Source organism: Pristis pectinata, chromosome 28, assembly GCF_009764475.1.
Source record: "Pristis pectinata isolate sPriPec2 chromosome 28, sPriPec2.1.pri, whole genome shotgun sequence".
Lineage (NCBI taxonomy): Eukaryota > Metazoa > Chordata > Chondrichthyes > Rhinopristiformes > Pristidae > Pristis > Pristis pectinata.
Genome location: NC_067432.1, coordinates 8,599,450 through 8,613,931, shown reverse-complemented (window position 1 = coordinate 8,613,931; position 14,482 = coordinate 8,599,450). Strand labels below are relative to the sequence as shown.

Sequence of the window (14,482 nt, the reverse complement as noted above, 5' to 3'; positions counted from 1 at the left end):
TGGATCTAAGCATGGAACAATTATTTGCACTGATTTGAAAAATAAAACATTCGAACATTTTTGAAGAGGGCAAAATAGCATTTGGTTGTGGCACCTTCAAGTATAAACCACCTCTTTAAAATATCACCCGAGTAGTATAATGAAGGACAGAGCCCATTGTTACCACGAATAGATTAAGCCCTATGAATCACATCCCAGCCTTCAACTACAGAAGCATAACCCATTCGGGTACATTAAACATTTGGAATCATGCCCCAGTCTGCAAACAGAGTCTATGAAAACAGCAGAGCTAAAACTTTACAAGAGACTCTCAGCCTGATGATTTGAGCCACATTCCCATCCAGAGCTCTGAGATACAGTACTGCCCAGGCGTTAGCCAGTTTATCAGATGCTGATTAACCTGCAGTGCATTTCCCGCATTTGATGTAATTTCAAACTCCGCGATCTTGGCCAAGTGTTTGTAAGCAAGGCGTCAGTCACACTGACCGTATTGCGACTCATGACATCGCCGATGTAGACAACCACATTCATGTTGGGCTCCCAGATTTCGAACTCTCTCTGCCAGGAGGTGAGGGTAGACAATGGGACAACCAGCAGGAAGGGGCCATACAGCATGTGCTGGTTGAATAAGTTTGAAAGGAAGGAGATGGTCTGGATTGTTTTACCCAAACCCATTTCATCAGCCAGGATCACACTGTTGCACCTGAGGGCATGAAAAAAAAACTGTCAAAAAGCAGATTTACTGCCCAAAAGGAAGGTGTGGTTGGAATCCCGAAACAAGCTAAACACGCAACACCAATTTTCCAGATTTAACCACGGATAGTTTTTAGTTATAGTCTTTCATATTAAACATTTTTGAAGCCTCAATAAATTGCAAATCAATTCCCTCCTCAATTTTCATTTGGCAGTGAAGACATCAATGCAACCTGATCCTGCCCTCAACGGAACCAGAGAATGGGAGTTTGTGAATGACACCACTGTTCAAAAGAGAACATTCCCCTCAAGCTCCAGGGTATTGGTGGGACTGACAGGCTCCTGGTCATACCTCACTCAACTCTTAGTGGTCACTCTGGCTAGCCTTGTGACAGTAGAAAACATCATGAATGTGATTCATCCACAATCAATCCCATAAGAACATACATAGAGGCAGGGAACCATTCAGTACCTTGTGCCTGCTTTGCCATTTAATAAATCCATGGCTGATCTATTAAAAGTGCATTTTCCTGCATTAATCTCAAACCCTTTGAATCCTCATATATCTGAAAGATCTTTGCCTTGAATATATTCATCCACAGTCTCCACTACCTTCTTGGGTAGAGAATTTCAAATATTCATCACTCTTCGGGTGAAGTTTCATCTCACCTTCGTCTTGAATGATCAGCCCCTTATTTTGAGACTTTTGGATCAAGACTCCACACATCTACCTTGCCCAGTCCCAGAATAAATTTTGTACATTTTCAAGAGATTGCCTCTCAATCTCCAGAGAGTAGCCCGATCTGATGAATCTCCTCTCATGACAAACCTGCCATTCCAGAAATCAATTCGGTGAGTCTTCACTGCACTTCCCTCCCTTGCAAGTAGATAGGAGCCAAAGCTTGCATACAATATTCCAGGTCTGGTCTCACCAGGGCCCCATATAATTGTACTGAAGAGTTTCTATTGTATGCTAACACTCTTGCAAAGGGTACATCACTCTTTTTTTTTAGTAATTTGATGCAGCTGAACAACATTTTTCAATTTCTCACCATTTAAAAAAAAAATTCTGCCTTTCTATTTATCCCACAACAATGGGCGACTTCACGTGTTTTCACATTATATTCCATCTGCTACATCCCTGCCTATTCACTTCGCCTCAATGCATCCCCATCCCAAGGCCTTTCCACATCTTCCTTGAAAGCCTCCAGCTTTGAATCTTGGATATAAAATACTTGATTCCCTCTTCCAAATCACAGATGTAACTGTGAACAGATTTGTCAAACATGATTTCCCTTTCAGAAAATTCATGTCAATTTTGTCCAATCCTACTATTATTTTCCAAGGGCCCTTTTACCATTTTATTAATAACAGGCACCAGCATTTTCCCTATGGCTGATGTCAGGCTAATTGGTTGCCAGTTCCCTGTTTTCTTTCTCTTCCATCTTTCTTAATTAGTGGTGTTACCGGCACCCTCTCCAGGACACACAGATACACTATACCCGTTTAATTTAATAACCATCCCTTTTTTCCACTGTTATAAATTTCCCAGACTCACTTTTTCTACTGGGCTACTTTATTAACAGCTTTCTTTAAAAAAATACATGGAAACTCTGTTTTCATATTGCTGGCTGATCTAATTTTTTTCTTATTAATTTTTTAAATCAATGTTGCTATTATTCGTATTGTCTGATCTTGTGGGCTGTGACCCGTCTTTGCGCAATTATATGCTCTCCAAGTTTGATATTATCCTTGACCTTCTTTAGTTAACCACAGATCGTGAGTTCTTCCCTTGGAACCTTTCCCTCGCTAGAATCTATTTACTGCATATTCTGGAAGAACCCTTTACATTCAATTAATTTAAAAAATCTGGAATAAAAACTTCACCAACAATTACCTCATAAGCATCAGAATGCCATAAAGCCATCTGCTCCATCAAAGTCCTTCAAGCTAGTGGTCTGCTCGTTTGCAAGATCAAAACCTGATGTAACTTGACCCAACCACAGCCAACACAAACCCAACCAGAGTACTTAAAATTTCTTTGGTACCTGACCTGTTTCAACCGTTACTACCAATATAATCTAATATGCTTTTGCTCATGTGATGCATTTGAAACAAGCGTGGGAGGTATTTGCATAAAAGTGGAAAAATGATTTGCTTCTTGCCAAAATGTATTTATGTAATACTGAACTGAACTACCCCAACCTGGCTACATAATCGGCGCATATACCCATTCCGAACGCGATAGCTGGATCCCACTGGGTTGGAGTTAGGTAACAAGAGTTTTACTCGAGGTGGGACAACTACTGTCTTCACCCACTCTGACCCAAATGTGACTTCAGATCCAAGCAATAACATTAGCTAGCCAATCAATTCTTGATGTTAACTAGCCAATCAATTCAAAAGCAAACAGGCATGCCCAATCAGTGCTGGCCACGGGTGCAACACTCACATCCCTTGAATAATTTTAAAAATAATTCAGTTTTTCGCAACTCTTTGATAGCATCTAAATCCGTACTTGCACCAGGAGTGAGCGAGCCAATTCAGACCCTCAAGTTGATAATCCCTCAATTCCAAGCCCTCACTACCGATATAGGAGGGCTGCTTCTTCATGGCAACGAACCTTGGCCTCTGCTTCAAGACCTGGAAAAGATGGATTGAGTTTCTATTTATTTCTTCATCCGTGAATAAGCAAAGTCCCCTGCAAAGTGGGAGAAATAAGTGGTGGGGAACAAAACTGATCATGTTGTTTCCAGAGCTGGGACAGATTCCATGGGTCGAATGGTATCCTGCCATCACGGGAGGAAATACTACACTGGTGTGGGGTAGTTGAAAAGTGCCGATAACCCCATCAATGGTGAGTGATGGGGCCAGCAATCCAGCCTGTATTGTACTGTCAGATTACAGCCCATGACACTTGAGTAGATGGGGTCCCATCAGAGGTAGGGCTGCTGGTATCAATCCTGTGATGACTCTTTAAAACCTATAATAAAGTGATAAAAGACTGTCTGAAGGAGAGGGTAGATTTATTAAAATGATGTGATTGTGATTTTTATATTACTGAATGTAATAAAAAACACAAAAGGTTTTTTAACAACTAAATAAGCAGTTATGATAAAATGTTTTAACAATATCGCATGTACATTTTGGCATCCTGTGTTCCTGTTGAGTCTGCTCTGTTTCGTGCGTTGGTTTGGGATGTCCCGTTTACAAAGAACAGTACAGCACAGTACGGGCCCATTGGCCCACAGTGCTAGAGATTCAGCTAAAGCCCAACTGTTCCTGGAGTGCATATGCCATGCTTGTCTTTATTAGTTGAGGCATTGAGCTCAAGAGTTGGGAGGTTTATAAAACTCTGGTTAGGCCACATCTGGAGTACTGCGTTCAATTCTGGTCCTATTATAAGAAGGATGTGGAGGTCTACCCAGATGCTGCCTGGATTAGAGGGCATGTGCTATAAGTAGAGGCTTGACAAACTTGGGTTGTTTTCTCTGGAGCGGAGGAGGCTGAGGGGAGGCCTGATAGAAGTTTATAAAGTTACGAGAGGCATAGATAGAGTAGACAGCCGGTATTTATTATTACCCAGGGTGTAGCGTAGCGTGGGTGGCACAGTAGTGTAGCGGTTAGCACAACGCTATTACAGCGCCAGCAATGGGGGTTCGATTCCCGTCGCTGTCTGTAAGGAGTTTGTACGTTCTCCCGTGTCTGCGTGGGTTTCCGCCGGGTGCTCCGGTTTCCTCCCACATTCTAAAGACGTACGGGTAGGTTAATTTGGGTTTAAAATGGGCGGCGCGGACTCGTTAGGCCGGAAGGGCCTGTTACCACGCTGTAAAATAAAAATTTAATTTAAAAAAATGTCTAATACTAGAGGGCATGCATTTAAGGTGAGAGGGGATAAACTCAAAGGAGATGTGTGGGGCAAGTTTATTTTTACACAGAGCGGTGGGTGCCTGGAATGCACTGCTAGGAGATGTAGTGAAGGCAAATATAATGGCATTGAAGAGGTTCTTAGAAAGGCACATGGATGTGCAGAGAATGGAGAGATATGAACATTGTGCAAGCAGAAGGGATTAGTTTGGTTAGGTGTTTAATTACTGGTTTAATTAGTTTGGCACAATATCATGAGCCAAAGGGCTTGGTCCTGTGCTGTTGGGTCCACACTGCTTTTCAATGAACTGCCTGTGGGACGTATCTGTACCCAAGGGACTGTTTCACTCCCGCAGCGGAGAGAGAGGAGCTGTGCTACAATGGATCCAGGGATGAGGGAGTTCAGCCGCAGGATTGGAGGAGGAGATGGGGCTGTTCCCCTTATGGCTGAGGGGACATTTGATAGCACTGTATCAGGCCTGACAAGTAACATTACAATGGGGTCTAGTTTCTCCTTAATTCTGAACATGTAGCATGCAAACCAAACAGGTCAATGGCTCCCTTAAAGACCGAAGCTGAATTTACTGACTTGGGGCGTGACAACCGATCAACCTTCAGAGTTTTTGGATCCAGAAGGAAAAGTTGGGGAGAGAAAGAAATGGTTTTGTTCTCAACAGGTATCTGCTGACATTTGTATGTGCAAATGCTGCATCTGAGGATGTGATTGAGTGCAGGTGTGAATCGTAAGAATTTACAGCACCAGTGGCCATTTAGCCCCTTGTGCCTATGCTAGCCAAGGTAAAGCTATTGAGACCAAACCCACCTCCTGCTTTGCAGTTAGAAGGTCAGGCCACAGAAGTGTTTATCCAAGTACTACTTAAAAATGACAAGTGTCTCTGCCTTCACAGCTCTTTCCAGTGGTGAGTTCCTGGCTGCTTCTCCTGATCTCCCTCCAACCACCACCCCCACCATGAAAACAATTCCCCTCCCCCAATCTTTCTTCCAATTACCTTATAACCTATGGCCCTTTGTCTTAAGGGAAATAGATTCTACCCAGTCACCACACCCAGACCTCAAATAAGTCTCCGGTCATGCTCCTCTGATGAAAACCCCAGTCCAGCCAGTCTTTCCTTTCCTTTGCTTTGCTTCCCACAAAGTTGAAAAGCCCAATAAAACACAGCCTATGTTAACGCAGAAAAACATCTGCTCTTCGGCTGGAGTTTCAGAGCGACAGACAAGATCGATGAACAGAGATGGGGTGAAGTTAGATTCTCACAAGTTTACTGCATTCTGCAATCACACAAATCGAAACATCTGCCTCATCATCGCACAACAGCAGGAACCTGAGGGACAACTTTTTCCACCCAGAGGGAGGTCAGTATATGGAATGAGCTGCCAGGGTAAGTGGTTGAGGTGGGTACATTAACAACATTTAAAGGGTAATTGGACAGGTTCATGGACAGGAAAGGTTTAGAGGGATATAGGCCAAACACAGGCAAATGGGACTGACTTAGATGGGAATCTTGGTCGGCATGGACCAATTGGGCTGAAGGGCCTGTTTCCGTGCTGTATGACTCTATAACAGCAGATTGTACAACTTTGACCAGCAAATTTTGGGGGTAATTTTCTGGGAGGGGGAGAGAGAAACAAAATCACACTGAACACAAACGTGGTACCTTCGCAAATGACAATCACCTTGCAGTCTTTCGAGGGAATTGTTTTGGAATTGTGGCGGTTATGGAAGGCATCAATGCACGCCTGGAACTTTCTGGAAATCAGTGCGCCATCCTCCCAGCTGCAGTCCACGTACGGCAGACCCATCCACTTACAGAGGTAGTCGGGTTGGCCAGAGGACGAGGTTTTGTGGCTGGAATGTGCTACAGCGTAAGAGGCAGGTAAGAGTCAGTCCTCAGAGGTCACACACAAACCACTACAAAAGGCTGGCATTTATTTCAATTCCCTGACCTGCTCAGCTACAAGAGGTGAGCTTCAACCTCAGAGCAAACTGGAATCACATGCTGGTCAGCAATGAAGGAAATAAATGCAGTCCATCAGTTACTAATGTTATGCACCACGTTTACACAAGTAATCTAGACCATGTAACTTTGAATCCCGTCACACCATCCAGAGGGTTCCTTTCACTTTAAAACTGTCCGATATTTAATATCCTAGTCAGATTTTCACATGTTAATTTTATCAATGCTAAACTTTATCTCCCAAAATTTTAAAATGAAAACCTTCTGAATAGTGCAATGGGATTTGAAGTTACATGGTCTAGATTATTTGTGAAAACCTGGTGCATTACTATTAACAGATGAAGGACTACATTTACTTCCTTCAATGCTTTGTCGCTGTGCTCTTGGCTGAATGTGGGCCAGGTCCAGGAAGAGGTGGAGTTGGCCAATGTGTCAGTGAATTAACCTGGAGAGGCAGTTGGAGAGGCAAGGCTTCCACTGACAGATACTGCAGAGTGCCTCCTGCAAGAGGCTTGTGTGTTGGGTTCAGGTGGAAACAGCCTCGTCTCACTCTCAAGGTCCAGACATAAATACACAGGCTGACCACATCCAGAAGCAACTGGAGTGATTTGTGTCGGAGTAAATCCTCACACACTTTGTAAGTGTCAATGCCTTGCTGAAGCAGGAAAGGAGGAAGGTATGAAGGCCACCACTGCACCTACAGATTGGCACAGATTTGCCTGCATTTAAGAGCACCCCAGGTTCCCTCAGGTCTGATACCAGGACATGAATGGGCATGTAGGATTTAATAGCAACAAATCCCAGGATAACATGCAACAGATGGGTACATCATCAATATTACAAAGGCTCCTCAAAATAAAATACAAAATTAATTAATTAACTATTGCAGAGACTGGCTAAAATGTGGAACTTGCCTCCATTTGGAGAACCTGAGATCAGCAGTACAAATGTATTGAACGGAAAGCTAGTGAAATAAATGGGGTAGAAAAGGACAGCAGGTTGGTCCAAAAGGGTTGCTGCTGCTATGTTGTAATTTCTGATCTGAGAAACTGTTTAAACGTCATGATTTCTCAGAGCACACTTATGCCACAGAGCACTGGAGAAGTTTCCAAACACTGGATGATCACAGGAGAATTCTCTGGGAATGACCAATGCTACTGTTGATCTGTGAAACATACATCTTGTTTCTGAACTGTGCTGTTCAGGTGACAATACCCTCATCAATAATAATAACAAGAACCAATGTTACATTTGTATCCAACAACCAGGACAAGATTAGTGAACGTGATTCTCAAGAGGAGGAGGAACTCCCTGGAGATTACACTTCAGTTCTTAAGAGTAACCAGAAATACTTACATGGGAAGTCAGAGTGACTGGAGGATGATTTACTAGTCTTCATAGCTGGGGAGAAAGACAATTTCACTTAGGATATGTTTGCACACAGCACACTCAAAGATTCACTCGGTAGACACACAAACTGATTCGGAAAGATTCCAGGAACTTGTTATGTCATTGATGTGTTCAATTCCTTACAGAATGGTTTTAGAAAATATTTTATTACAATTAAACATATAATGACTTGGAATAATTCTGTTCATTCAGCACTTCTACACACAAACTTTTGCTTTATTAATGGTCAACTGTTAGAGGATGAAGACAACATGGGAACCTAACCAATGTGATCAGAAAGGTAAGGTCCAAATAAACAAGCAGTCCTATGTCTTTGTGGGATTGGACCCTGCAAATCAGCAGAACATCACCAGTCCTGGTAACAGCTGGCTGCCGTAGCTATGTCCAGAAAGACTGATTTCTAATAGTGTTAAATCTCAATTTAATTTGCTCTGGACAGGAAAAGGGAAAGAGACAACTTGCATTTATGTAGCACCATTCACTACTCTTTCAGGACATCCTGAGGGGTTTTACACTCCAAAATATTTCACTGGATTCAATGCAGGAAACACAGTGGCCAACTTTGGCAAAGTAAGCTTCCACAATGTGATAATAAAACCATCTGTTATAGTAATGTTGGGCAACAAACTCTCCCGTTAAGTCCACGAGGGCAACCCAGAGCTTCCAATCACCTGTCACTTTAGTTCTCTGCCCCACTCCCACGATGCTCCAACAACACCCAACATAAGCTTGAGATGCAACACCTCATCTTCTCTGGATGTGCTCAACCTCTCAGGGCTTAATATTGAACATAAGATATTTCCTGATGAAGGGTCTTGACCCCAAACGTTGACTGTTTACTTCCCTCCATAGATGCTGCCTGAGCTGCTGAGTTCCTCCACCATTTTGTGTGCATTGCTTTGGGTAACCACTCCATTCTTTTTGTCCCACTCTCTCCACGTGTGCCTTGTACATTTTCTGTCTCTAGCTACCAGTTTTTATTGTTTCCTTGACAAGTTTGGCCTGTACCCCATCACAGGGATTCACTCTGTTTTCCTCATGTTTGCTTTCTCACTTTTCCAATCCTGAAGGGTTCTTGACCCAAAACATTGACCTTGTTACCCTCCCTGCAGATGCTGCCTGGCCTCCTGAGTGTTTCCAGCATTTTGTTTTGGTTTTGAATTTCCAGCATCTGCATTCATAGAAATAAATAAAATAAAAAAATCAGTAGTTTATTTCATTATTATGTGATGGAAACCATATGCACCCGTCTGGCTACAATGCTCATATGCTTGGAATGCTAGCCTGGAATTTATTCTCAGTCTTCCCCAGATGGTTGGGAGGGGCAGGAAGAGGTTGGCCAGATAGCACGGATTTGGAAAAGCATGGCTTGGCATGGATTAGGCTGGCAAAAAAAAACTGGGCACCAGATGTTGTTCGCATCAAGGTGGTTTGGCAGCTGTAGCTATGGAATGAACTGACCCATTCTGCTGATCTCATGAGGGAAAGGGGGAGAGGAGAAATGAACCATTACTAAGAGGTGGTCCAATCTCAAGAGGAAAATAATACTTAAGTTAAAAGCACACAGAAAATCAGAGAGAAAGTACGTAATGGTAAAGTTTGGAAAAACAAGGATGATCTCCAAGTTTGCATTTCCACACTCCATGCGCCACCAGCTCTGGAGAAATCCAAAACTTTGAAGTATGGCTTTGGCTAACAATCAAGTTTCATCAGAATTTACAACTTTACTCCTTGGAGTAATCTAGCATGGAGTTGGAATCTTGTTTATTCATTCATGGGGTGTGGGTGTCACCAGCTGCCTCTTCAGTTTGGGAGAATTAAAAGTCTACCACACCAATTGATCTCCAGTCATATATCGGCTTGAAGTTACGTTACACAGCTGCCTTAGCGGGATTCGAACTCATGGCTCTGGATCAATAGCGGAGGCCTCTGGACTAGTGTACGTCAAAGGGACGTGGGGTGCTATTGCTTGGGTGCCTTAATTCCTCAGGTAGACCGCCCCTAGCCGTCCTCCATGTGCAAATTTCAAAAGTAGCATCAGTGGATTATTTCATTAGGGTGGTACCCCTGTGGAACTAAACTCAACTAAACCTCAACCAAATGTTCTGGCATTTGTAAGACACTGCGTAACATCAAAAGGAAGCAATCCTGGTAGTGCTAATTGGCCATTGGTAACCTTGAATGAAACATAAAATTCTTGCAGGGTTTGACAAGGCAGATGCAGCGTGGGGGCTTCGCCTGGCTGGGATGTCCAGTGCCAGGGGTCACAATCTCAGAATAAGGGAAGAGGTGACAAGTAAATTCTTCACCTAGAGAGTGGTGAATCTTTGGAATTCTCTATCCAAGAGGGATCAAGGGATATGGGGTTAGTGCAGGAAGGTGGCACTCTGGTGGAAGATTAGCCATGACCTTATTGAATGGTGGAGCAGACCCCAGGGACTAAATGGCCAACTTCTGCTTCTATTCCTGTTATCTTATGCAGAGCGCTGAGGTCAATAAGCAGATACCTATCTTTACCCCATTGAACATACAAGGAACTGGAATTTCACTTCATTTATAAAATCACAAAAAAGCTTTGCATATTATTTGGCATCTTTGTAACAGTTTCTACTGCAGTCTCAAAGGACAGAATAATAAACCAGGCTACCCAGGTTCTGACCACGACCCAGCAACCCTACAGAGCAAAGTGAGCTGGCATCGTAAACTTAGAAGTCCAGTCCAGATGAAGAGCCTCAACCCAAAACGTCGACTGTCCATTTCCCTCCGCAGATGCTGCCCGACCCGCTGAGTTCCTCCAGCAGTTTGTTGTTTGCTCCAGATTGCAGAACCTGCAGTCTCCTGTGTCTCTTTAACAGAGATCTCCCTCCTTTTAAGGCTCAGATCATGCTTAACATATTATTTCATTCAGCATTAACAGGCAACATATTTGCATCTTATCTTTCCCTATTGATCATAGAACACACACGAAGCAATTTAAGAAACCATTAATTTTTATTTCACATAGTGAAAAACTGTTTGCCCGTTCTTACCGATCACTCTCTCCACGATCTGGTATTGTTTATTGAGTTCGTGAGTCATTTCCTGCTGACAGTTATAGTATTCAATATCTTCTGGGGATGCTTTGGCCAGCCTGTGTGGATGTAATAAACGAGAGGCAACTTTTAGATATAACATGATCACTGATTAAAGGGTACCAAAACTACTCTAACCGTTTAATGTTCCTTGAGTTTCACTGGTTGGTCAACGGAAGCCAATTCAACCTTCAGACATCAATTCAGAAAGCACCAAATGTAAACTTCCCCAACACACTTGCCAAAATAACACTCATTTAATCCCTTTAAAAGGCATTACTTGCCCTTAAACTATACAGTTGTCACAGGAAAATCTTTCTGCCAAAAGTCTTGTCAAACAGGCCACTAATCTGGGGATGGACAGAGACACTAATGGCACCTAAAATGAAAGAAGACACCTCCACACCAGCTATATTCATGAAGTGAATTCATGAATGCCACTGGCTTTGAGTAAAAAATAACATGAAGCCCATGGAATTCTGTGTGATGCACCATTCAACACTGAAAGAATTTTAATGCAATGTTACATGGTGCCTTTCCAAAGTCTGACAGACCTGGATCTCTGCTTTGGTGACAAGACTTCTCACAGGTGCCCTGGAGACTTGGTTATGCAATTTCACCCTGGCTGTGTGGGCTGGGTTCAAATCGGGAACCTAGGGGTCAGAGCAAGAGAAGGCAGCACAGGGTCCAGTCCTAAGTGATATGTGACTTCAAAAATATATTGGAAGTTATTGAATGTATACTACTGCTTGCACTGATAGAGTTGCAGGCTCTTGCAGCACAGACACAGTGACACAGCTAGTAGGGTCACTGCTTCACAGTGCTGGAGACCCAGGTTCAATCCTGACCTCTGGTGCTGTCTGTGTTGAGTTTGCATGATCCTCGTGTGGAGTTTGCATGTTCCTTCAGGTGCTCTGGTTTCCTTCTATATCCCAAAGATGTGTGGGTTGGTAAGTTAACTGGCCACTGTAATTGGTTCCTAGCATGTAGGCGAGTGGTAGAATCTGGGGAGAGATGATGCGAATGTGAGGAGAATAAAAATAAATGGGATTAATGTAGAATTAGGTGTTTGATGGTTGGTACAGACTCGATGGGCTGAACAGCCTGCTTACACACCATATGTCTCTATGAGAAACAGGCCCGTTGGCCCCAAGTCCATGCCAACCATCAAGTACCGATCTATACTAATCCCATTTACCAGCACTTGGCCTGTATTCCTCACGTTCAGAAGACATCTCAGAAGTGCTCGACGTTGAGCACGGCGGGGAACTCTCCTGGTTTGACCTGGAGTCTCCAGTACTTTAAGGAAGTTGCAGGGACTCACTGGGTGAACGACCTCAGGCCCTTCAGAGGGTGCAGGTGCCCCAGACGTGGCCGCCATGTGTGTGCCAACTGGAACCCGTGGCTGTGAAAGGTGTCAGGGTCAGCTTACTGGAGAAATTCCCTGAGGTTACGTTTGCACAGTGGCTTGGGCTAAATGGGAAGAAACAAGTAACTGGTCCTCAGAGGTGCAGAATGGTGAAGAGGTTCGGTAGGAGAGCATCCATTACCACTGGTTGATCTCCTCCTCCTTTTTGATGAAGTTCTCCAGTTTCTTTAACCCCTTCACTTTCTGTTGTTTCAGTGATTCCTCGCTCTCCCAGGTGTTGTGGATGTACGACCAGCCTTTCCACTTGATCAGATACTGCACCTCTGTCTCATCTTTTTCTGGGTCAAAGTCCGCTCCTGGATTTCCATCGGCCTCCACTGCGTAGACCGTGGTTCGTGCTCCAACGGCTGCCAATGGGGAAAAATAAAGGTATTAAACCAATTCAAAATCACCAGCTCTGCCAACCAGCTCAACACCACACATGCTACCATACAGATGGCTCCATTACAAAGTATTAATTTAACTGGATAGCGAGGTCAGTACAATTAGTGGTCTTCTGGGGTACCTGAGCCAACAACAGCCAATTCAAAATCATTCCAAGTGTGATGCCTTGTTACCCAACCCTTAACGCTAACTTGCAGGTTGCGGCAGTAGTACGGAAGGCAAATGCAACGTTAGCATTCATTGTGAGAGGACTGGAATATGAAAGCAAGGATGTACTGCTGAGGCTTTATGAAGCACTGGTCAAACGACATTTGGAATATTGTGAGCAATTTTGGGACCTGTACCTAAGGATGGATGTGCTGGCCCTGGAGAGGATCCAGAGGAGGTTCATAAGAATGATCCTGGGAATGAAAGGCTTAATGTACGAGGGGCATTTGATGGCTCTGGGCCTATACTTGGGAGTTCAGAAGGATGAGGGGAGATCTCACTGAAACCTACCAAATACTGAAAAGGCCTGGATAGAGTGGACATGGAGAAGATAGGAGAGTCTGGGATCAGCCTCAGAATAAAGGGACATCCATTTAGAACTGAGATGAGGAGGAATTACTTCAGCCAGAGGGTGGTGAATATGTGGAATTCATTGCCACTGAGGGCTGTGGAGGTCATGTCATTGGGTGTATCTAAGGCAGAGATTAATAGGTTCTTGATTAGTAAAAAGGGTTAAGGGTTACAGAAAGAAGACAGGATAATGGGAAAAAATATCAGCCATGATTGAATGGTGGACTCAATGGGCTGAATTTCCTAATTCTGCTCCTATACCTTATGGTCTATCACTGTAAACGTAATAATCTCAAACATGTTCATCTGTGTGAGGATGAGACATCAAGGACAGGGGACGCAGGAGAAAATACTAAAACAAGTCACTGTCACCCAGATAAAGCAATGAGCTGGGCCAGCAGGGCATAACCCATCCACGTTCAATCAGAATAAACACCCAATGTGACCTCAGCATAGATAGTTAGCTCACTTCAGGCTTAGGTCGAGATACTAGGAGACACAAGGGACTGCAGATGCTGGAATCTGGAGCAAAACACAGAACAGCTGGAGGAACTGCAGTCCAAATGAAGGGTCTCGACCCAAAACGTCAACTGCCCATCTCCCTGCACGGATGCTGCCTGACCTGCTGAGTTCCTCCAGCAGTTTTGTTTTTCGCTTTAGCTACTACAAGTGATGCCAAGCAAGAAGAGGCAACCAACTTTGTACAAAGTCCACTAACAGCAGGCTTCTGTATAAGCATTGGCTGCAAACGTATCGGAGTGCCGACTACCTCCAGGGAAGGTGAACAGTGAGAGGGGTAAGGTAGGGATGAGTGGAGGAGGGTTGAGGGCGGTGAGGGACTTGAGCATAGATACAGGTGAAAGAACCTCTGAAGGCCCCTTGAACCTGCTCTGCCATTCGGGAAGGACTTTGGCTGACCCTGGCTGACCCTAGTCCTCATCCACATGACTGTTCAATCTCCAAATCCTCCAACCACCCCCCACCCCAGATCTGAAGAAGGTCACCAACTGTTAACCCTCACTGCTTCTCACACCAGCAATGCTGACTGACCCGCTGAGTATTTCCAGTTCATTAACCAATTTCTTTGATTCCTT

General features: G+C 43.9%; 1 protein-coding gene across 1 annotated transcript in view; it reads right to left on the bottom strand.

Moving 5' to 3' along the window:
- The window catches only part of chd2 (chromodomain helicase DNA binding protein 2), a 102,277-nt gene that overhangs the window by 46,703 nt on the left and 41,092 nt on the right, over positions 1–14,482 (bottom strand). Inside the window, 6 exon segments of the mRNA XM_052040586.1 lie at positions 487–703; positions 3,212–3,336; positions 6,256–6,437; positions 7,893–7,937; positions 10,976–11,076; positions 12,568–12,793. Of these exon segments, the coding sequence (XP_051896546.1) occupies positions 487–703; positions 3,212–3,336; positions 6,256–6,437; positions 7,893–7,937; positions 10,976–11,076; positions 12,568–12,793 (896 nt within the window).